The sequence below is a fragment of the Setaria italica genome, chromosome IV (genome assembly GCF_000263155.2).
Source record: "Setaria italica strain Yugu1 chromosome IV, Setaria_italica_v2.0, whole genome shotgun sequence".
NCBI classification, from domain to species: domain Eukaryota; kingdom Viridiplantae; phylum Streptophyta; class Magnoliopsida; order Poales; family Poaceae; genus Setaria; species Setaria italica.
The window spans coordinates 1,359,646-1,383,015 of NC_028453.1; the positions used below are offsets into that span (position 1 = coordinate 1,359,646).

Below are 23,370 nucleotides of genomic sequence, written 5' to 3' on the forward strand. Positions count from 1 at the left end.
GGGGCGCTCCGAGGTAGCTGGTGCGGCTGCTAGTTACCACCACTGCCTCTCCCTCTGTCTCTCTCTCTCTCTCTCTTCCCTCTCGTTCTCTCTCTTCCCCTCTTGCCCTCCCTCTCTCTCTCTCTCCCTCTCCCCCCCTCTCTCTTCCCTCTCGGTCTCTCTCTTCCTCTTGCTCCTCTCTCTCTCTCTCTGCCTCTTCTCTCTCTCTTCCTTTTTTATTTTTTTTGGCTGGTAGGGGTTGGGGGAGCATGCGGCTAGCGAGTGTTGCGGAGGCGGAGGAAGCGAGAGTGGGAGGAGCCCACCGGTCATAGAGAGACGGCGGCGTACGGGCGCGTGTAGATGGACGGAAGGGGAGGGGGATGGCACGCAGCTTTCCTCGCACAGCCTCACTATTGCAGCGCAGAGCGTGACAGGATCTTGTGCCCGCCCGGCAGAGCCTTTCGGCGTCGTGCCTCTGCAGCAGGGGCCCACCACCAGGCACAGACGCAGGAAGCGGATACGCGTGGGGGTGGCTATATAATCCGTTTTCGTCGCTAGAAGACGGAAAGTCTAGAAGTTCATTTCGACTCCATGGAAACAAAGACTTGGCACCAAGATTCCGCTGTCCTAATAATCTAGTCAACCAACCACAAGGGTAATCTAGTCAGAAGTAAGGGCGGAACGATGCCCTCTGCTATGCTCGGTGCTCGCAAACTTCCACGGTAGTCGCAAGGATCAAAATGCAGGGACACATTGTGTTTGCAGAACGGGCGAGTCCCCCACTCCACAGTCCCATGGGTGCGCGAAGCCGTCAATCCTTGGCCGGCATCGACCAGCTGCTGCTCACGTCGCCGCATTCCGCAGTCCCATGGGTGCATGAAGCCGTCAATCCTCGGCCGGCGTCGACCGGCCGCTGCTCACGTCGCCGCGTTCGGTGGGTGGCGCCACACCACCACGTGCTAGGGGAGAATTGACCTTTCATCCAGCCCCTTTAGTTTCGGATAATATTGGATCCGTGACTAAAGTGACTTTAGTCCTGGGTCAAAAATGAGGCACCGAAAGGACAGCGACGGGAGGGGGTTTAGTTCTAGTTGTAAAGAGCTAGCACCGACGTCCCTCCTTTTGTCCCGGTTGGAAAATTCCAATCGGGACAAAAGCCCCCTCCCCCCTTTATTTCCGGTTGTTAATTCCAACCAGGATAAAAAAATTTAGACCTGTTTGTTTGGGCTTGAACAAATAGTCAGCTTCTGGACTGAGCTTTCTGAAAGCCAAAAGCCCTCGGAAGTTATGATTGCATGGAAAATACAGAAGCAGTGAAATATGAGCTTTCCGCAGCTTTCTACATCAAGGTCGCTAAAATTACCCACCTGCCATCGTTTATGTTGCGAGCCAGTCATTTTTCTTTCCTCAGCTCCATCTCCATCTGCGTCGTCTCCCTCTCCTCCGATCTTGTGGCGCCCGAGCATTTGGGCGGGTAGGCGCCTCCTTCCCCCCTCATTGCCAACCCACCCGCCCCGCCCCAGTGCGCCGCGCCGCGCAAGTGGTTGGTCGGCTGCGCCGAGCCGGGGGGCTGAGGCAATGCCGGAGGTGGTGGCGCGGCCGTCGGGGCCGGATTCGGCGGGCGAGGAGGCTGAGCAGGAGGAGTTCTATGAGTCGCTGGATCGGATCCTCTCCTCCTCCTGCTCCTCTACCTCCTCCTCGTCGTCGTCCTACTCCTCTACCTCCGCCTTCGACGACGATACGGACCACCGCCGCCACAGGCGCTCCCAGCGCCACCTGCAGCAGCCCCTGCCAACGCACGCCTCCGCATATGACATCTGGATCTCCTCGAGGAGCGCCGCCGTCGCCGCAGGCGCTCCCAGCGCCACCTGCAGCAGCCCCCGCCGATGCACACCTCCGCGTATGACGTTTGGATCTCCTCGAGGAGCGTCGCCGCCTCCTGCTCCAACGCCTCAGCCTCTCCTCCAAGATGCCGCCGCAGCCCCCCTCGCCGCACCGCTCACCTCGCTCGCCGTCCCCTCCGGCGTCTTCCCCGGCCTCGCCTCCGCCCGCCGCCGAGGAGCCTAGATCCGGCAGGCTCGGGAAGCCGCCGCAGGGGAGCTCCTCCACTCTAAATCTCCCCCGCCGGCGCAGCACCCCTCCTCCCTGGCGTCCCTTCCCCCGTCGGTCTCACCTCCGGCCGCCCCCGCCCCTTCCCTCTTCCCGTCGGTCTTGCCTTTCGACCGTCGAGCAAGGGCAAAGGCCAACAGATCCAGCCGGCATCCAAGGTTGAAGAAAAGCTTGATATGTATACCCCACAAGACAGACACTACATCCCACCGTTCCAAAAGCTAGGTTGCTAGATGATGTTAGCTTTCCGAAAGCCAGCTTTCGGAAAGCCACCCTTCTAGGGAGCAAAAGCCAAAAGCCAACTTTTTGGAAAGCTTGCTAAAGCTCAAACAAACGGAGCCCTAGACCCGATTAGAATTACCAACCAGGATAAAAGGGAGGGCCTTTATCCCGGTTGGAATTTGGAGCATCCACACGACCCTCGAGGCAGCGCCTCCACCTTATCCTTCCATGCTCTCCTCTCCACTTAATTATCTTCTATCTATCCTCTTTTCTCCACCGACTCTCCCTTTCCTCATCCTCTGTCTCCACCGGCACTCCCTTGGCTTCCTCCCCATCTCTGCGCCGCTACCGCCCCCTCCCCCTCTGTTGCCCCTCCCCTTCCCCTCTGCTCGCCCCTCACTGGCAGTGAGGAGGGCGAGGGTAGGGCAGAGGCGTGGCCGGGCGTGCACGGGCGGAGGCGAGCGGCCCGGCAGGTGTTTTTTTTTTAATTTTTTTTCAAAACTTGTTAGTTCCGTGACAGCAAGACTAACAGCAATCGGGACTAAAAGACTAACAGGACTAAAAAAATCGGGATTAAAGGGTCTTAAACCCCTTCGCGATATTGAAGAGATACGATCCTACCAACCAACGGGCCTAACGGTCAGTTTTCCGTCCTCGTACACTCGGCATGGCAACTGGCAACCGAAGTGTGCCAGCGCTACGGTCTTCGCTGTCCCTGGCGGACGCGTGCGCACACACCACATTTCCGCGCGGCTTTCCTCCCTTCTCGTGAACCGGGCAGAGGCTCATCGGCTCATCATCCCCTGGCGACTGGTGTCGTACTGACGCCAACCAACAGAAATCCAGAAGCTTCTCGATCTACCACCTCCCGCGCCATGGAACACACTCAGGATCGAGCCGTGCCACTCTGACACCGTTCCTCCCAAGCGTCAGCAGGAGGCAACGATCGTATACCGTTCCGAATCTGAGCTCTGTGTAATCCTATGATTTCTAGTCGCAGTATCACGCAGAGTCAAAATTAAGCCAGCATCAGTGATTGAACTAGCACGATGATCTCATCAAGCATCGTCACACACTCAATACTCAGCTAGCAGATCACTACACTACACTGAGATCGGTTCTTCTTCCGAGCACCAGCAGAAGCTAAAGCGCGCGCTTATTCCCATCACACCTCACTGGTTCCGGTATTTACAACACGCCGTCACACACACGGCGGAGACGACCGATACTGCACCGGAGTGCTCGCTACTACTAATTCACTACTGCAGCTACTACCAGCTATACACGGACGGCGGCGCGCAGACACGGGGACCAAGACGACACGGCGCTGGCGCTGGCGGTTGATCAGGCGCTGGCCTTGTTCGCCGCCTTCCTGGCTACGGCGGCGCGGACGGGCCTGGCCGCCTGCTTCGGCTTCGGCATCGGCTGCGCCGGCGCCGGCGCCGCCTTCCTGGCCCGCTTCGCGCGCGCCTTCTTCGCCTCCGCGGGGGCGGCCGGCTTCTTCTTCTTGGCGGGCGCGGCGGACGCCGCCGCCCTCTTGCGCTTGCCCGCCGCCGGCGCCTTCGCCCTCGCCATCGCGGCGGCGGGCTTCTTCTCCTCGGCCGCGGCGAGCTTGAAGGAGGCCTTGACCTTGACGAGCCGGCCCTTGGCGGCGAAGTTGCGCAGCTGCACGGCCAGCACCTTGCGGTAGTTGGCCGGGAGCACGTCCCGGTGCTTCTCCCCCATGTGCTTGGCGATCGCGTACGGGCTCGCCCCCGCCTTGCCGTCCTGCGACAGGATCGCCTCCTTGATCATCTGATCGCACCAGAACCCACTCATCAGTGTTCATTCACGCAGCACAATCAAGAGAAATTCTTCGATCAACCGTGCTAACAAAAGAAAAGATCGAATCTTTCGCTCACCTCGAAGTAGGGCGGGTGGTGCGGCCCGGCGGACTTGGGCTTCCTGCTCCGCGGCTTCTTCACCTTCTTCTCCACCTCCTCGGGCTTCTTCCCATCCGCCTCCTCTGCCTTCTTCCCCTCCTCCGCCGCCGGCTTCGGCTCCTCCTCCACCTTCTCCGGCGCCTCCACAGCGCCCGCTTCCTTCACTTCCTCCACCTTCTCCGGCGCCGGCACCTCGGCAACGACCGGTGCAACTTCCTCAGTCGCGGTCGCCATGGGAAACAAAGATCACTCTACTCTGTTTCGGTGTGCCTGTGATGCAAGCGGATTTTTCAGTGGCGTGACGAGCCGCTGATTCGCGGCGCGCGATTTATAACGGCCAACGGCGCGCTCCGATTGGTCGGACGACGGCGCACGCGGATCGGGATCCTCGGGCGACGCATCCTGGGCGTACGCGTGGCCGCGCGATGCGGCCGCCTGGCCCCCGGATGCTTCTGGACTTCTCAAGCGGGTGTGCTCGGACGCTTTGGGGGAGTGTGTTGTGTTTTCGCGTGTTTTTGGGCGGATGGATTTGAGGGCGAATTGGGGGTGAAAATTTCGGAGTTTGTTGGAGGTTTTCGGTTTGGGGTGGAATTGGGGGTGATGCGGGTGTTGGGGATTTTGAATCCGGAGGAATGGTTTTGATTCGAGGGAGAATTTTGAAGGTTTTGTGACATGGTGTGCTTTTTTGTGTTTGTGTTGAGGCTGAAGGTACGTACGGTTTGAGGATTGATCAGAGGTGACGAACTCGACGTTAGCTATAGCGTCTTACACCTGGGAATTTAGGTTACGATCATGTTTATAATCTGTACTAACCACTATGCTTTAATAAGAAACCCGTGAACAATTGAAACTCATGCTAAAAGAAACAGCTGAAAATTTATGAAACTCGAAGATCTCAAAGTTATTTTGTCCGTTCCTCCTATTCCTCCTCCAAAAATTTAAGGAATTTTATCCAAAGTCAAAGCGACTTGGTCAATCCCAAGACATTGCATAAAAAGTAGCTCCATCAATCTTGCTCGAGGCATTTTTCGTAAAAGGAAATAAAAATATATTTCATCTACGATAGTAAATAAATTGTTCACATTTCATAAGGATTTAACGTTATATTACAGTGTTAGTGCGTTTCGTGTGCTCCAGCAGCAGTCAAGCGAATTGATATGGGTTAGCGTTAAAAAAAAGCGCAAATAAGCTAATTCAGTACCGGGATGGGCCTCGAAGAACGGGGCACCGAGTTTCCCCCCGCCAGCTGGGCCAAATTCTCTATTGCCAGCCAAATAGGCCGGCCCCCAAAGCCAGGTCCAGCGTCCAGGAGAGCCGAGGTCCCCTCTATTCGATCCGCTAAACTATTCGGCCGCAACAGGTGGGAGTGTCTACAGGACACTCGAGTGTTTTAGAGCAGGCTCGTGCTCGATTTTTATGGCCATCCGATGAAATCAAACGGCTGTCCAGCAGAAACCAACACACATGCCATGTTTCTTCTTCAAGCTTTGTTTACCCAACATGCCACTGCCTCGCTTCCGCCCCAGCGTGCCACTGCCCAACCGCGGTGAGACCCTACTACCCGCGGCAGCCTCCCTGCCCGCCCCCCGTTACCGCCGCTGTCGCAGCCATTGCCACCATCCATACCCCACCCACCAGATGTCCTCCACATCCCAGCCGGTGACGCCATCACCGTGCACGTCGCCCGCAGCCTCCGCCGGTCCAGCCTGCCGCCGCAGCCCTTCCTCGAAGCTTGTCGGATTTCGATGAACTCGACCCCAACCTAACCCCAACCCCAACCCCGAGATCCTAACCCCAAATCCCAAATCCATAGTCCTAACCTCGTTGCCTCGTTGGAGATCTGCCAAAATCGAAGAAGAAGCACTTTGGCACGGGGAGCAGCTGGATAGGGGAGTGAAAAGAATCGATTGCTCAGGCGCGGAGAAACACTCGAGCGAGCGTTGGCTTTTTTCCTTTTCAAAACCGCCTCAAAAGGAAGGGATCAAGCACGTGTCGCACGTGCTACTCCTTTTTCCCCCACCGTCCTCAAATTCAACGCGGAAAACTACCCCAGCTGGGCTCCGTTTCCCCGCCGGCTGGAGGTTAGGTCAGAACCGTAAATAAGGTAATTCACTACCGAGTTGGGCTCCATTTTGCCGCCAGCTGTTGTTTTTGTGGGCCGGGACAAATTCTCTATTTTCCCAGGGCAGTCTGCTAGGCCCGGTCCCTCGAAAACTGCCACCTTGTCAACGGTCCAACAAGTTGGACCTCAGGAGTAGCCCAATGAAGGGCTCCTCAAAGATGTTCGATCCGCTTCACCCAAAACGATTTTTTTTAAAAAAAAAAAGTGACCCAAAACGATTTGAAAACCACACCAAAAAAGGATCAGCATCACTAACACTCAAGTAATTTTCTATTACTCTCTTCAGTCGAGAGGCAGAAGGCCGCCAGCTCGCCGAGGCCCGAGGCCGAGCCAATGGCGGCGCCCGCGACTCTCCTCCGACAACTGCGCGGCCCCGTCGGCCATCGGACGCACGCTCGAAAAGTCGGGGTGCCCAGCTTTTTCTGGGTGGTGATGCCGAAGGATACCTCGCCGGACCGACAAGGCCGTCGCCGAGGGAGAGGTCGGAGAAGATGGCCGTCATCCGCCGCGAAACTGGTCGCCGGACAGCCGGAACTCGCGGTCGTAGCTCCTCCATGGCCTGATCACTAGAGCTTCTCGCCGCCACGTCGGTTGATTTCGTCCATTTTCTGGTTTGAATAGCATGGACGTACTTACGCTTGTTTCAGTTTTCTGTGTTGCTTTCCGCATCAGGCGTGTGAGGGCTCCGTGCATGGGCCTCCCTGACCACTCTTTCAGTTTTGTATGTAGCATCCAATTTTCTGGGTGATTCGGGTTTGATTGTTACTCGTTTTTTCTTGTTGTTTTTAGGTTTAGAAAATCGACTGTTCACTCAATTTTTCTCACCAGGAAGCTACATACAAAATCGAGGGAGATAAAAACGAAAATCACGCGAATGTTGTGTAGTCACTCAAATTCAGTATTGATCTGGCCTTGGGCTAGGGTTAAAACCGTAAATATGCAAATTCAGTATCGGGCTGGGCCAATTTTTCTATTGCCACCCGGGCGGGGCGGGGGACAGCCTAATAGGCCCGCCCCCAAGCCAGGTTAGTCCATTGAAGGTGTCTCCTCGAAAATTCGATCGGCGTATCTGAAACGATACGCGGCAACAATTACGAAAACCGCATAAAAAGGGATGATCGACCCGGCAAATTCCACTCCCGGTGGAAAAAGAAATCCAGTAAAATCTCACAAGATAATCGGCGCCTAACACGACACCACTTCGCTGTCAAAGCAGCGAGCACGCGCATGACGTCATGTTCAATAATAAGACATTATGACTAGGCACGAATTGTTTGAGGATTGGTTAGAGGTGATGGACTGGACGTTACATATAGCGTCTTACGCCTGGGAGTTTAGGTTACGTTTACGTTCGTTCATGTTTGTAATTTGTACTAACCACAGTGTGCTTTAATAACAAACCAAAAACAATTGAATGTTAAAAAGAAATAGCTGAAAATTAACTAACGACACTCGAAAATCTCTGTTACTTTATCCATTCCCCCCTTGTCAGATACAAAAGAGTTGTAGTTTTATCCGAAGTCAAAGCGACAACATCAATCTCAAGCAATTGCGTAAAGCAACTTCATCAACCTTTGAGACATTGCGTGTAACGTGCCTCGTAATAAGAAAACTAAAAGAAACATTGCATCTGCAGTATCGTAAATAATTATGCTTTTTTAAAAAGGATTTAATGTTGGTGCAAGCGAATTGATCTGGGGGGCTAGAGTTGACTGCGTAAATTCGCGAATTCAGTATATCGTTCTGGGCTCGGAAAGAACTAGGCTCCGTTTCCTCGCCAGCTGTTAGCTAGGCCAGTTTCTCTATTGCCACCTGGAGGACAGCTAAATAGGCCTGCCCCAAGCCCAGGTCCAGGTGACTAGGTCAGTAGCCAGCCCATTGAAGGTCTCCTCAAAAATTCGATCGGCTGAAACGTTACGCGGCAACAATTACTGCTCCGCTTCGAAAACCGCCTAAAAAGGATCAAATTCAGATTTGCCAGCTAATCAAATTCAACGCAGCAGATTACACTCCCTGCGGTGCGGTCTCTGGAAAAGAAATCAAGTAAAAATCTCACAGGATAATGGACACCACTTAGCTGTCAAAGCAGCGTTGAATATACTGATAACGCCTGATACGCAGTAAATTGGTTGTGCATATATTTTATAAGGATTTGATGTTTATATACGTTGATGAATTTACTGTTGTTTATCTTACCGGAGAAGCCCACTGCTCCAGCAGTCAAACGAATTGATCTGGGCTAGGGTTAAAACTTGAAGGAATATCGGATTGGTCCCGGAAGAATTGGGCTCCGTTTCCCGCCAGCTGTTAGCTGGCTGGGCCAAATTATCTATCTATTGCCACCCGGGGAGAACAGACAGCCGAATAGGCCCACCCACCCCCAAGCCAGGTCCACGAGAGTAGGCCCATTGAAGGTCCGTCCCCTCTAGTCGATCCGCTGAAACAATTGGGCCGCAACAGTTACCGTCCAGATTTCAAAACCGCCTCAAAAACGTTCAACATCACAAGCGTGTCGCGCACGCGCTGGGTGCTGCACTGCTGGCTGCTGCCCACCGAAATGATTTTTCTCTTCTGTTGCCGATAATCTTTGTGGTCCGTTTCTGTCTTTGTTTTGTCAGCTCGGCCTGTTACTGTATTTGTTTTGCATATTGTGCTGTCGAATTTGGTTAGCCCATTAGTAGCGCCCACAATCCTCAAGTCGTCGTCTTGTCTGTCTCCGGCAAGTCTCACGACATGACCTGGCATCGCAGGCGAGGGGTGGATGCGTGTTCCTGCACAGCATAGACCGATCTGCAGCTCCAGTCTTCTCAAAGGGCAGATTTGCTGCCGGACATCCTAGAATTACAATGTGACCTTCATATATTTAATATGACATGAATTTTAGTCCGGACGGAGATCAAACAGTCCCTTATTTCGCCGAACAAGATGAAGAACGGACGAAGCGAGCGTGGGGAGGACAAGATGCGCTGGCGCTACTGGTGGTGAGCGGTAAGCGGCAAGCACCCAGGTTCAGGGACCCCGAGAGCACGACAGCTACATGCAGCGCGCTGCACGCCACCACGTCGCAAGGTGAAGAGCTAACAGACGATAGCAGAACGAAAGATGCAGAAATTAACTTTTTTTTGAGAGGAGAAATTAACGTAAGCTAACTTATTTATTGGGTAAAACTAACTTGCACAAGGGTAAAACTGACTTTTCACCCCCTTCTCTCTTATCCTACTAAAAATGAATATTTTATTTATTACAATGTCCACCAGCAAATATGCACAAAGCGGCGGTGTCTAACAACAAATCTGAAATTGAACGTTGTCTATCACTCCCTCCGTCCCAAAAAGAATGCAATTCTTACTTTTTGAGGAGTCAAACAATCAACTTTGATTAAATTTATAAAAAAATACTAACATTTATGTCTCCAAATAAATTTAGTATGAAAATATATTGCATGATTAATCTATTGTTATTTATTTTGTACCATAAATATTAGTACTATTTTGTATAAATTTGATCAAATTTAAAATTGGTTGATTTTTTAAGAAGCGAGAGTTGCAATTTTTTTTATTGGGACGGTGGGAGTAGCAGGTACCACGTTCGTGCCATGTTCTATAGCAAAATTACCCCTTCTCAACCGGACGCCATGGCCACCCTGGGGCTGCGGCGTCTCCTCCGCCGTACAAACATTCACCCGATGCCGGCGACCGCCTCAAGGACGAAGTCATCGATAGGGCGCAGGTGCCGTTGATTTCGGGGCGGAGCAGAGATGAGTGACACTAGTTTACTTTTCAGTCGATTCTGTGTGCCGCTTGTTGTTCTCAAAATCGGCTGAAATTGGTTTTTCTCGTCACCCAAATTTCCTTCTATGATTTCATTGGAAAAAATCTGATTGAAACAAATAAAAAATAACTCGATTTGTTCTGCAGTCATTCCCCCCTTCCACCGTCCTTCCAATTCAGATTTGACCCCAACTCAAATTCGACGCGGAAAATAACCCCAGCTGTTACCTGGGCCAAATCGTCTATTGCAGCCGAATAGGCCGGGCACACCACTCAGCCTACAGGTTGGACCGCCAGGTCCTGAAGAGTAGTCCATTTTAAAGGCCCCCTCAGATTCGATCCGTGAAGAGTAGCCCATTGAAGGCCCGCCTCAATTCGATCCGCCTGACTCTAACGATTCGGCGGCAACAATTACCGTTCCGATTTGAAAACCGCCTCATCAAAAAAGAAACATCACAGGCGTGTCGCACGTGTTGCCCTCTTCCCACCGCCCTCCCAATTCAGATTCGCCACCTTCTCGCAGTCAACTTCAAGGCGGAAATTACCCTCGGTGTAGAAAAAAACCCAGAAAACCCCCAAAAGAATAATTGACACCACCTCGCTGTCAAAAGCAGCGAGCACGCGCAGGCGCACGACGTCAGCGACACGGTAAAAAACCCGTAAATTTCGCCACGTCGCAACGAACCACTCTGCCGACGACTAGTTAAAAGCGAAAAAACGTGTACAGCGCAGAAACCGCAGATTCCGGCGCCCCACCATCCCCACGAAGAAATCGTCAAGAACACGGCACCACGGCGACATTATCACGAGGGAGAGAGAGAAAAATCACCAAACAGAGAGAGAACGATTAAAAACAGTGTAATTTCACTTCTAGTAACAGCACGGATTAGGTCTTTAACAAGCTTAGCTCCACATCTCGAAGCGAAGCCAAAATAACAGCAGAGCACGAAATAGACTTGTAAACCTGTTTTTACACTAACCAACCAAATCGAGAAACCGACAGCTAATACTGCTAATTCAGATCTGCTAGACGCTTCAGGAGGAGATCAACAAGCCGATTCCATCTTGACCTCCTCCCCTCCCTCCTGACTGCTGGAAACGGCGGCGGGGGCGGCCGCTTACGCGCGCTCGCCGCGGATGCGGCGGGCGAGCTGGATGTCCTTGGGCATGATGGTGACGCGCTTGGCGTGGATGGCGCAGAGGTTGGTGTCCTCGAAGAGACCGACGAGGTAGGCCTCGGCCGCCTCCTGGAGCGCCAGGACCGCGTGGCTCTGGAACCGGAGGTCCGTCTTGAAGTCCTGCGCGATCTCGCGGACCAGGCGCTGGAACGGGAGCTTGCGGATCAGGAGCTCCGTGCTCTTCTGGTACTTGCGGATCTCCCGGAGCGCCACCGTACCAGGCCTGTAGCGGTGGGGCTTCTTCACGCCGCCGGTCGTCGGCGCAGACTTCCTCGCCGCCTGCAAACCAATCCCAGACGCATATCAGCACAACTTGCCTCAAAACAGCCAGCGAATCTCGGCGAGAACAGAGCAGATCGGAAGGGAACAACGCGAGGGATGGAGACGGGGGCGAACCTTGGTGGCGAGCTGCTTGCGGGGGGCCTTCCCTCCGGTGGACTTGCGGGCGGTCTGCTTCGTACGGGCCATCTCTCCTCTTCTCGGCGACTTCCTTCCTCCTCCCTTCGCTTTTCTCCTCGGCTGATTTGGGGGCTGGAACTCGACGGCGACCAAGCGGCGGGTGCGGAAAGGCTAATAGCGGAGGAGGTTGGGGGGGCGCGGGGCGGATTTATATAGGACGGGGAGAGGGGAGCGGGGGGGCGTGGGCGGCAGGAGACGCGTGGACCGAGGCGGTTTCGTGTGACCGTTGGGGAAGCCGATTCGGGATGCGCGATGTGATCGGACGGTGGTGGTTGGACGGGAGAAAGCACAGGATCCGTGGGAGGTCGGTGGGAGAAGCTGATTGGCGGAGCTCTGGGGAGGCACGGATCGGTGACGTGGTGGAGGGGCTGGGCCAGGATTGGCAGCGACCAGCGTGGTGCGCGCGTAGGCTTGGGCTGGGTGGGACGGAGAGTGCCGGTTTTGGACTTCTCGTGAGGAAACAAACTGCCGTTGTGTTTCATTGTTTTGGGCCTCGTTCAGCGCACTTTCTTCTGCGGCGCTGGGTTTTTTTGGGGTTGTTGGTTCGTTTCAGATTTTTCAAATCAAATTACAGACAGAAAATAGTGGGAGATATAGTACAAGAAGCATCTCTGTTTCCCAAAAGTAGATTGTTTGACGTTCTTTAGTTCTTGGTTCTCTGCTTCTATGCTCCGGGAAAGAAAAAAAACTCTAAAACAGAAACAAACGATTAGCCGATGCCTCTCTGTATTACTTACCGCCATGCCTCTCTGTGTTAGGTTTCAAAACATGTTAAAAATTGTATAATTTTTAAAAAACTATTTTCGATCAACCAAACTCTTAAATCAAAGATTCACCATTTTACTTGCTTCCAAGCTTGTATAAGTAGGATGAAATTGGATAAATGCTATACAAAGAAAAAGGATGATGACGACGAGCATGTTCTAGATGTTTTCCGCTTGATTTGCATGTTCTCAAGTATGCACATTTGAGGTATGCTTGATTTGCCATGCTTTACCCGCTAAGAACAGGCATTTGAAAAGCATCTTTGAATATTACTTTGCTCAAAAATTTTGATCCACGTAGCAAGGATTTCCTTCCACACGCAAGAAAGTCAAATCCAATTTACTATGTGAGCAACGTTAGTCAAATTCAGTTCATCGGAAGGTCGAAGACTAGAAATGTCAATAGTAACTATTGGACCGAGGTCCTCATCGCCGAACCAAAGTCATAGCCCCAAAATCATGCCTCTCTTGTAGATCAACATCGCCGAACCAAAGTCGTAGCCCCAAAATCATGCCTCCCTTGTAGATCAACTTCTTTTGGCCTTCCCTTTGCCAGTTTGAGATATGCTCCCTCGAATCGAGCTTCTTATCTAGCTATGTCAAGAGGCGAGGAAATTCTTGTTCGTCTAGTTTCCTCTAGTAAAGACATTAACAAACAGGCACTTAAAAACTTGATGAGAGAGGTGGATCAACGATCTGCTTGTGATGATCCTACTTGTTAGCCATAGCTAGTACTTCTATCGTACTCTATTTGCACGGAGCATGTCCAATAAGTAGTAAAGGGAAAATCGGACTTTGATTGCTCAATACTCTTGGAGTCTTGGTTAAGCGTTCGTGTCCTTGAAACTTGACAAGTCTCTCTTTCTCCCACCTATAAGCTTTCATTATCTTGCAGTGAGTTGTAACACTCAGATTATTAATAGATGCACATAAATAATAATAACAACACGGGATTGTTCAGCAAATGGGTAAAGAACTTGACAAGTCTCTCCTTCCTCCCGTCTATCAAGCTTTCGTTAGCTAGTACTAGTAGGCAACAAATTTCAGGTTGGTTTTATTTCGTTCCGACTACAACGGTTGAAATACCCTTTCACTTGAGAGTTGAGACCGACTAGTGGACCCATGGGCCACGCGGCCTGGTCAGCGGGAGAGAGAACACGTGCACGTTCTCGAACAAACTGGTCAGCCCAGGCGCCCAGCGGCCCACAGCCATCGTCGCGCTCCCGTTCGAGTCCACTAGCCTTGCGCAGGGCGCGAGATGGCCAGCCTCGAGCGGCCCGGCCGCCGCCCTCCCCCGGACCCCGTCGCCGTGCTCCGTGGCCACCGCGCCGCCGTCAACGACGCCTGCTTCCACCCCTCCCTCCCGCTTCTCTTCTCCGGGTACCCTCTCCCCATCCCTCAAGCTCTAAAGCCCTACCCGATCCTCCGCAGCGGCCTCGTGCTGCAAACCCATTACTCTGCTGTGTAACGTCTGCTCTTTTTGTGCTGGTCGTTCAGCGCGGCCGACGGGGAGCTCAGGGCATGGGACACCGCGAGCCACCGCACCGCCTCCTCGGTCTGGTTCGTAACTGCTCCCCCTCTGCTACCACTGGTAGTTCGATTTCGGGCGATTTGATGAGATGGCGTTGGATTGTGTAGGGCTCATGCCGGGACGGCCGGGGTGTACTCGGTGGCTGCTGGTGCCGGACTTGGGAACAAGATCATCAGGTGAGCACGTAAAGATGAATTGCGTCAGGAATTGTTGTTTTTTTTGGATGTTCCAGAAGAAATTAGCTTATCCTGTGATTCTTTTGCACAAGCCTACCATGAATTTTTTGAGTTATATGACTAGATACACGTAATGTATTAGGATAGTAGCTATGAAGGATTGAAGGGCAAATTTACTTGAATCAGTGTAACATTTCATGTCTGAACTGCAACTGCAGAACACGGCTTTGTCGAATTGGAACTGTGCTGAAAGCACGATTCATCTTTTCAGTAAATTTTAGGATTGATTTGAACTGGATCAAAATTCCCTATGTAAAACTCCCCTTATAACTGTGCTAACTATCAATTTAAAATTATGCATTTCAGACAGCTTCAGCGCATTATATATTATAGATCCAAGAGATGCCAAGTGCAGAATAATTTTGGGCATTGATCAATTTTTATGTTTCTGATGTTGATACACTGATGCAGCCAGGGCAGGGATGGGACATGTAAATGCTGGGTGATTGAAGAAGCTGGCCTCTCACGGTATGACTTCTTGTTCGTGTACTCTACTAGCAGCTGGAACAAAACTTTTGTTTGGGCACAATATGCAGGTCCGTGTATCTCCTTTATGAAAAAGAGACTAGAGATCTTTGACTTAAATATCTCTGAAGAATGTCAATGTAAAGCGAATGCACGCGTATAGAAATAGACAGGTGTGCACATAGACAGGTTGTTTCGAACATTAGAAGTCATAAAATTCATCAAGGGAGTCTTTACTGGACAGCTTCCATTCTTGGAGGCATACTTCTTCTTAGTATAATTTGTGGTTATTGTGGGCTTTGCATTGTATGGATCTGGGATCGTGTCACTGACATGTGGGCCACCACATGTTGATGTTGATGGCAGATTCAAGGGATTTTCAAAAATTGCAGTGCCATGGGAGGAATTATCTTAATCCATTCTTTTTAACTTCTTCTAGGAGGCCCATATTAACAGTCAAAACAAGCACATACCATTTCTGCAAGATGTCACTTGTGAAGTCTCCTTCTTTTACACATTCCGGGAGATCGGGCTCAAACTGCCCAACTAGTGATGTAGAGCCACAAAGAGTAGCCATTGAAGAAAATGCAGAATCTCATGTTGTAAATCCTACAGAAGGTCCCCAAGAACATGGAGAAGGTATTGTGCAATCACTCTTGTAAACTCAGATGATTCTTTCTTCCTCGTTGACTTCATTATGTGTTAGTTTTCTAGGCATTACCTCTAGTGGACGAAATATGATGGCAATTGCTGGTCAAGAATCGTCCCAGGTTAGTTCATGACTATGTCACCTTTTGTCCAAAGTTTTATCTATTGTATGAAATTTGTACTGTAGAATACTTAGATGAACTGGTGCAATACAGGAAGCTGTCTCAACCTCTGTGTTGTTTATTTATTTTCTTACCATTACTTTCATGCAGTAACTCAAAGGAGAAAAAAAATTCTGCAGGTTGAACTTTGGGACATTACAAGTTCAAGGAAGATAATAAACTTGCCCCAATCATCAAATGCTAATACAAAAGATCACCCTACTAAGCAAAAAGGTCTGTTTTCAGTTTTCAGCATTCCAGCTGTAGTTGTTTTATCTCATGGCAAAATATCAGGTGTTACTGTCCTGTAGTTTTTGTTTGTAGAGCCTTTTGATACCGTACTCTTATATCCTAAAGGTAACCCATTGACGATATTACTAAGAGCTGCATTAGTGAAAATGATTATACATTGCTTGCTTGCATTATACCTTTAACTTGGAGGATGATATTTCCTGATTTCTCCTTAAATTTATCTGTTTGAACAAAAAAAATTATGGACTATGACACTGTTTTTCTGGCTTATTAAACGGCCCATTGGACCTCGTCATGAAAAATACTCAATTCCTGTCCTTATTCCAGAAATCTATTGTTTTTAATTCCACCTGCGGTCCATAAACTTGAATGGAGCCTAATCCCTCTGGCATCACTGGACCCTGGAGCAAGGATGCATATATATGTGGTCTAGGATGGATCTCTCTTCAATAATATTTTACTAGAATGTGGTATAGTGCTCTATATCTGCAGGACAGTCATTAAACTCTCTTTAAAGTGTCCAATGTCATTATTTGTGCTTTGAGTGATTGACGATAACTTATCCTGTTGATTGTAGGCCTGTGCATGGCTGTGCAAGCTTTCATCCCCTATGAATCTGCAGGCTACGTGAATATTTTGTCAAGGTTAATATTCAGATCAAGCTTTTGCAAACCCAATTTGTCCCTTTCATTGTCTGGCCTCCATTCTGATCTTAATTTGTTGAGGATTAAACAAGTTACCTTGGCATCTGTACACTTCCACTATTCATTCTGCTAGGTCTAGGAAAGAATCCTGCCATATGCTTCTGGGGCTGGTTACAGCAACCTTTATATTGGATTCATGAGTGAAATATCTTTGCACAATCTTTTTTTTAACTTCTATGTTTGCTGAACTTCAGTTGGACTGTTCCCATGAAGTTTTCCAGTTTACGTAATCGGTTATTAACAAAGCTTTGGTTTAATTGAAACCAGTTACGAAGATGGAAGCACTCTTTGGTGGGATGTACGAAAGCCTGGGTTACCTTTATCTTCAGTGAAGTATCATTCAGAATCAGGTTTCATGTTGACCGCTCTCAGTTTTACACTTTAGCTGTTTAACTCCTATTTTTCTTTTTCTCGAACACGCAGGAGAACTGCGTATCATTATATTAAGAAGAAACCATGAGTGGGTTTAGAAACCCCATACATCGCTCCCCCCCCCCCAACCCACCACACACACACACACACACACACACACACACACACACACTCCCTCATCTTACGGGAAAATCTCTCTAACATGTCAAAGGCTTGACCCAAGACCACTGAAAGAACTCACGCATTGGCTGGCTCTAGAGCAAGGGGATTGGATTAACTCCTATTTTTCAGTAATAGTTACATTGATATTCCTTTGGAATGGGATGAGGTGTGATCTAATAAGGTGCAGGTGTGCAGCTTTATCCATTGCCATCGATGGGTCTTGCAATGGTGGAATCTCAGGAGGTGCTGATGATAAAGTAGCCATTTTTACTCTTGATCATTCAAAGGTTTGCCCCTATTATTCTTCTCCTTTCCTTTCCTTGCTACTTGTGATCATTAGTTATTTTCTGCCAAGTTTATGCAAATGCCATAATAGTAATTTATCATGGCATGGGATAAACATGTTTTTGGGCTATCTAAATTCTATTGATTGAGTTTCTGTATCAAATGAACGTGCAGTATTATGTATTACTCCCTCCTTATTTTACAAGGCATATTTTGTTTCGTTAGGGTAAGGCTTTGGTCGACAATTACTCCATTAACACTTTATTTATGCGATCCAAAAATATAAATCATACATAAGTATTTTTTTAATATGAATCTAATAACATCAATTCATGTCACAAAATTTATGCATTAGTAGAGTAATTATTGGTCAAAGGGCTGTCCTAATGAGGCGAAATGAGGGAGTATGTGTTAGTCTTTATACAGGGCTGTGAGCCTGTGAGTGTCATATATACCATACTGCAGTGTTGTTATTCCGGTTGTAGTAACTACAATTTTTTTAGGGCAATACTAACTACAGTATGCTGCAGATCATTATAAACATCTTGTCTTGAAGATGTAGTTTTTTTAATTACATGGGAGTGCAATTGCACAGTGAAACACAACTTTTGATTTATTTTTTTTGGTAGGTCATGTTGCCTCAGTGCATTCACATGATATTTCCTTTCTGATTACAGGGCGCATTTACTCTTAGGAAAGAAATAGAACTTGAGCGACCGGGTATAGCTAGCACAGCGATTAGGCCAGACAACAAGATCGCTGCAACTGCTGGTTGGGATCACAGGTTTTTCCCCATTCTTGGCTTTTACAGTTTACTGTCGACTAGGGATGACAATGTCCTGTATCAACTTGTCATTTGTCAGTAATTAAAATTAATCTTAGCATGGGGTTCCAGTGATCCTGGATGCTGCTGAAAGAATGTGGAGGATTCCCAACTCATCATCTCTTCCAGCCGTTGGCTTTTAAGTTTGCAATTGTTGCATTTGCGTGAGCCTTCCGTGTTTTTTCTCTTGCAGGATTCGAGTGTATAACTACAGCAAAGGAAATGCTCTAGCTGTGTTAAAGTATCACAGTGATTCGGTATGCAACTCGTTCATCTGATCGTGCTACTAACTTTCCCTTCATATTTGGTATGACAACTTAGCCAATTGATATGGATCCTCCATGAGCTATTCCCTATACTAAAAAAATGTAGTAATGTCCTACCTCCGTCCTCAAATATATGACGTTTATCATTCTCTCATCTATCAGAACCAAAATATATATGCATTTGTTCCTGCTTGGTGCTAGATTGATATCGTGTCCAGTTCCTTCACATTCAGTTGGCCACTTTCTGCAGATGATGCTCTAATTAATGCTCATCTTTTTGCTTGCAGTGCAACGCGGTGACTTTTTCGTCTGACTGCAAGCTGATGGCTTCCTGCTCGACGGATACCACGGTTGCATTGTGGGAGCTCTATCCCCCGAAATCCTAAAGCAAGTTAGACATCATAAAAACGGATGGGGCCAAATGTTAATTTACTTAGGCCTTCACTGCTGAAAAGTAGAATAGTGGATGCTACATTTTTGCTTGTATGTTAGTGAAGGAGCATTTGGGCGGTTTGTCTCGCTGTGAGTGTTGTTTCTGCATACTGAAATTTTCGTGCCTCGGTGTAGTGGAAATCTAAAATTACATAGCCATCGACTAAGTGAGAATTTCTGCATGGGCCATGCCTGACGATGTACTTGGGTTAGGCCTTGGGCCGTGTTGTGTCGTGTAAGTTGGGCCCAGCCCACGATGAACTTTAAAGCGGCACTGAAGAAGAAGAACAGAGAGGACTTATTACTTGGGTTAGGCCTTGGGCCGTGTAGTGTTGTTTGAGTTGGGCCCAATCCGTGGACTTCAAAGAAAGGGCCCGCAATCCTTCCTTCTACCGTAAAGCTTTGTAATGTTTGTTTGCACAGAAACGGTTCTAAGGCCCCTTTGTTTCTGCTTATAAGAGGATTATTGTTGGAAATAAGCGAGAATCCTGCTAAATGTTTTGCTTATTTTCACTGATTCTCGCTTATGTAGTAAGTCGCTTCAGAGATTTGAACTACAAGAAGCGAAAAGCGAGAAAATCTTCAATTAGATTATAATCCAAACGTTGCTGGGAGAAGCGTATCCAAACAGGCCTAAATGTGATCGATCGCGCCACGAGAAGTCTCAAGAGCATAAAAACATAAAGGCGATTACAGAACAGCAATTGCTGCCTTTACAATTATATTATCATAACCTTCGACATTCTAAAAGTCCATGATTTTCAAAAAAAAAAGTCCATTATAAGCGAGACACGAACAGCGAAAGAAAATGAGACGAGACGGAGAAGTATGCGATCTCCTTTCCTTTCGGTCACTCCATGACGATGGTCTCCAAGACCGTCATGCCATGGACCGCCCCACCCCTCTGCTGCTGAGCTTGTTCCCGCCGCTGCGACGTGAGCGGGAACTCCTTGGCGACTGCCGCCAGCATCGCACGTCTCGTCGCCGCGGCGTCGCCGGAGGAGGAGGCGGAGGTGGCGCCGCCCCTCGAGGTTGGCGACGACGACGCGGCCGTGGTGCCGTCCAGGGTGCCGTCGAACGGCGTCTCGCAGAAGGCCATCATGGGCACGAGCCTCTTCTCCACCGTCGCAGCCATCGGGGAGAGGATTCGGTTTTGATGCGCTTGTTTTAGCTCGAGGGATTGTCTCAACCGCGGGCGGGGTCCTCCGCCGCCCCTCGAGGCCGGCGACGACGACGCGGCCGTGGTGCCGTCCAGGGTGCCGTCGAACGGCAACTCGCAGAAGGCCATCATGGGCACGAGCCTCTTCTCCACCGACGCCGCCATTGGAGAGAGGATTCGTTTTCGATGCACTTTGGTTTAGCTCGAGGGATCGTCTCAACCGCGGGCGGGGTTTATATGATCGAGGCGCCCGTGGGTTGCCGACTCGTTCGCGGCTCGGAAGCCGAGATCGTGCTGGGATGGAAGGCATAGGGGGTCTGGGAATTGGAGCCGGACTCCTCGTGCAACCCGTGTGTGGATCGGCCGGAAGACCCTCGTGCGGATCGATCGCTGGCTGAGTCATGTCTCCGGCGACGGGGGCCGGTTTTTGGATGTTTCAGAAGAAATTAGCTCATCCTGTGATTCTTTTGCACAAGCCTACCATGAATTTTTTTTATATGACTAGATACACGTAATGTATTAGGATAGTAGCTATGAAGGATTGAAGGGCAAATTTACTTGAATCAGTGTAACATTTCATGTCTGAACTGCACCTGCAGATCACGGCTTTGTCGAATTGGAACTGTGCTGAAAGCACGATTTATCTTTTCAGTAAATTTTAGGATTGATTTGAACTGGATCAAAATTCCCCATGTAAAACTCCCCTTATAACTGTACTAACTATCAATTTAAAATTATGCATTTCAGACAGCTTCAGCGCATTATATATTACAGATCCAAGAGATGCCAAGTGCAGAATAATTTTGGGCATTGATCAATTTTTATGTTTCTGATGTTGATACACTGATGCAGCCAGGGCAGGGATGGGACATGTAAATGCTGGGTGATTGAAGAAGCTGGCCTCTCACGGTATGACTTCTTGTTCGTGTACTCTACTAGCAGCTGGAACAAAACTTTTGTTTGGGCACAATATGCAGGTCCGTGTATCTCCTTTATGAAAAAGAGACTAGAGATCTTTGACTAAATATCTCTGAAGAATGTCAATGTAAAGCGAATGCACGCATATAGAAATAGACAGGTGCGCACATAGACAGGTTGTTTCGAACATTAGAAGTCATAAAATTCATCAAGGGAGTCTTTACTGGACAGCTTCCATTCTTGGAGGCATACTTCTTCTTAGTATAATTTGTGGTTATTGTGGGCTTTGCCTTGTATGGATCTGGGATCGTGTCACTGACATGTGGGCCACCACATGTTGATGGCAGATTCAAGGGATTTTCAAAAATTGCAGTGCCATGGGAGGAATTATCTTAATCCATTCTTTTTAACTTCTTCTAGGAGGCCCATATTAACAGTCAAAACAAGCACATACCATTTCTGCAAGATGTCACTTGTGAAGTCTCCTTCGTTTACACATTCCGGGAGATCGGGCTCAAACTGCCCAACTAGTGATGTAGAGCCACAAAGAGTAGCCATTGAAGAAAATGCAGAATCTCATGTTGTAAATCCTACAGAAGGTCCCCAAGAACATGGAGAAGGTATTGTGCAATCACTCTTGTAAACTCAGATGATTCTTTCTTCCTCGTTGACTTCATCCTTGATCCTAGGCCTTGGAGATTTTGTAACCTATACATGTATAGGCACGTGTGCCAGTTGAGCTAGTACTTTGAGATGAGCACGCACTATTCCTACATGTCCTTGCAAATCGGAGCTCTCAAAGTCCACAAATGGCAAGCTTTCCAAAAAAAAAGGTCCACAAATGGCTCCTCCTCTAAAGCCAATAACAGGCAATATACAACATATCGCTGTGGAACTTCAACTGTCCACGGCGGGTGTACGTTCCTTTGTGGAATTCACGCTTGATATTGTGCAACGTACTCAGAATTACCAATTAATAGTAGGCGAATATACGCGATCAAGACTTTTACACCATTCTCTCATGAGAAATTTGCAACAACTTGGTTGACGAAGGAACACGCCATCAAGATCGACCATTGAAACCATGCATGGTGGTGGCTTCCGCCTATAAATTCCTGGTAAGGTTGATGCTTTTGAAAGCACACACACAGACACAGTCGAGAACACATCCACACAACTAGCTACCTACTACTCTACTAAGCTCGCAATGGCCTCCTCCAAGTCCATAGCCTCCCCTGCGCTGGTGTTCCTCGCCATGGCTCTCATGCTCGCGGCCTGTGCCCAGGCCTTGGCACCAGCACCAACACCAGCTCCGGCGCCGTCGCAAGGTTCATGCCCTCCAGGCTTCAAAAGCTACCTCGACTTGACAGATTTCATTCGAGGTGCCGGTCGAATGGCCATCACCTTTGTCGACCCTGCTTTGGTGCCCGTGGTTCGGAGCACCCTGACCCTCATCCCGCACACGGGCCTCAAGCTATGTGTGTGCTTCAAGTCGAATGTCATCTCCCTCCCCATCCAATGTGTGTCATACTAAGCATGGAACAACGAGCATATGTGTGTGCTGCTTATTAGCTACATGTATTACTATATCGATATGCACGAATAAGTTGTTGTTACCTGCATGCATGTGTTGCCTATACCATGCTGATCGACTCTGATCTGCATGTGTTTATGCGACAATGAGGTAAACAATAGTTGACCTGCTTAATTATGTATCGTGTGACACGTTTGTGTCATTGATTGTATAACTGCTATACTCAAATATCATATATAAAAATACATGAAGCATGCTACGTGCATGCCCTATTATTATTATTATTATTATTATTATTATTATTATTATTATTATTATTATTATTATTATTATTATTATTTAATGTTGTTGTTGTTGTTGGCACTGTCATTAAGTATGCATGCTAATCATAAAGTTCATGATATGGTGGACTAGTGGAATTTCAATATTGTCTTTTAGTACTGTTGTTACCCATCCCTTTGTAAGAAATACAAGGACCTCCTAGGCGTGCGACAAAGGGCACATTCATGTGAGTGGTGGGTGTGCCATGTGCATGGAGGATAGCGTAGTCGTGGCTCACAGGCATGGATGTGAGGGTGGTGCGGGGCCTACAGGGAGAAGAATGGGACGACGGTGGAGAAAGGAGGTGAGGAAGAACAAAGAAGAGAAGGACGAGGGAAGAAGAAGAAAGATCTGAGCAATGGGGCTAGAGACCGAAACAACATTTTATCGTCTTTCTCTCTCCTACTCAGCCTAACAATATAATACTATTTCAATCTCAATCGGTGTCTACCATCAAATTTTCACAAAACAAGAGTGTGTTCCAGCATAGAGCGTGATCAATGATATCCTGTAGCCCATCACCTTCACTTTGCAATGTCTTGTAGTAATTTATACGGAGATACCTCCAAATCCAGA

The 23,370-nt window shown here is 48.8% G+C and overlaps 4 protein-coding genes across 4 annotated transcripts; 1 reads left to right on the plus strand and 3 right to left on the minus strand.

Moving 5' to 3' along the window:
* Positions 1-3,343: 3,343 nt before the first annotated feature.
* On the minus strand, positions 3,344-4,538 carry LOC101755942 (histone H1). The gene is made up of 2 exons (XM_004964371.3): positions 4,212-4,538; positions 3,344-4,104 (listed from the first exon to the last, which is right to left on the minus strand). The coding sequence occupies exons 1-2, from the start codon at positions 4,464-4,466 to the stop codon at positions 3,655-3,657; spliced, it is 705 nt and encodes a 234-aa protein (XP_004964428.1). The 5' UTR covers positions 4,467-4,538; the 3' UTR covers positions 3,344-3,654.
* A 6,427-nt stretch (positions 4,539-10,965) lies between these two features.
* On the minus strand, positions 10,966-11,893 carry LOC101756345 (histone H3.3). Its single transcript, XM_004964372.3, has 2 exons — positions 11,699-11,893; positions 10,966-11,581 (listed from the first exon to the last, which is right to left on the minus strand). The coding sequence occupies exons 1-2, from the start codon at positions 11,768-11,770 to the stop codon at positions 11,243-11,245; spliced, it is 411 nt and encodes a 136-aa protein (XP_004964429.1). The 5' UTR covers positions 11,771-11,893; the 3' UTR covers positions 10,966-11,242.
* Positions 11,894-13,746: 1,853 nt separating this feature from the next.
* Positions 13,747-19,021, plus strand: LOC101756756 (protein DECREASED SIZE EXCLUSION LIMIT 1). Its single transcript, XM_004964373.2, has 13 exons — positions 13,747-13,905; positions 14,023-14,085; positions 14,164-14,232; positions 14,704-14,760; positions 15,197-15,396; positions 15,472-15,527; positions 15,707-15,800; positions 16,396-16,462; positions 16,790-16,872; positions 17,252-17,343; positions 18,019-18,125; positions 18,358-18,421; positions 18,718-19,021. Exons 1-13 carry the CDS (start codon positions 13,784-13,786, stop codon positions 18,814-18,816), a joined length of 1,173 nt encoding a protein of 390 aa, XP_004964430.1. The 5' UTR covers positions 13,747-13,783; the 3' UTR covers positions 18,817-19,021.
* A 604-nt stretch (positions 19,022-19,625) lies between these two features.
* LOC101757424 lies at positions 19,626-20,262 on the minus strand. Its single transcript, XM_004964375.2, has one exon. It carries the CDS (start codon positions 20,184-20,186, stop codon positions 19,713-19,715), a length of 474 nt encoding a protein of 157 aa, XP_004964432.1. The 5' UTR covers positions 20,187-20,262; the 3' UTR covers positions 19,626-19,712.
* Between the last annotated feature and the right edge of the window lie 3,108 nt (positions 20,263-23,370).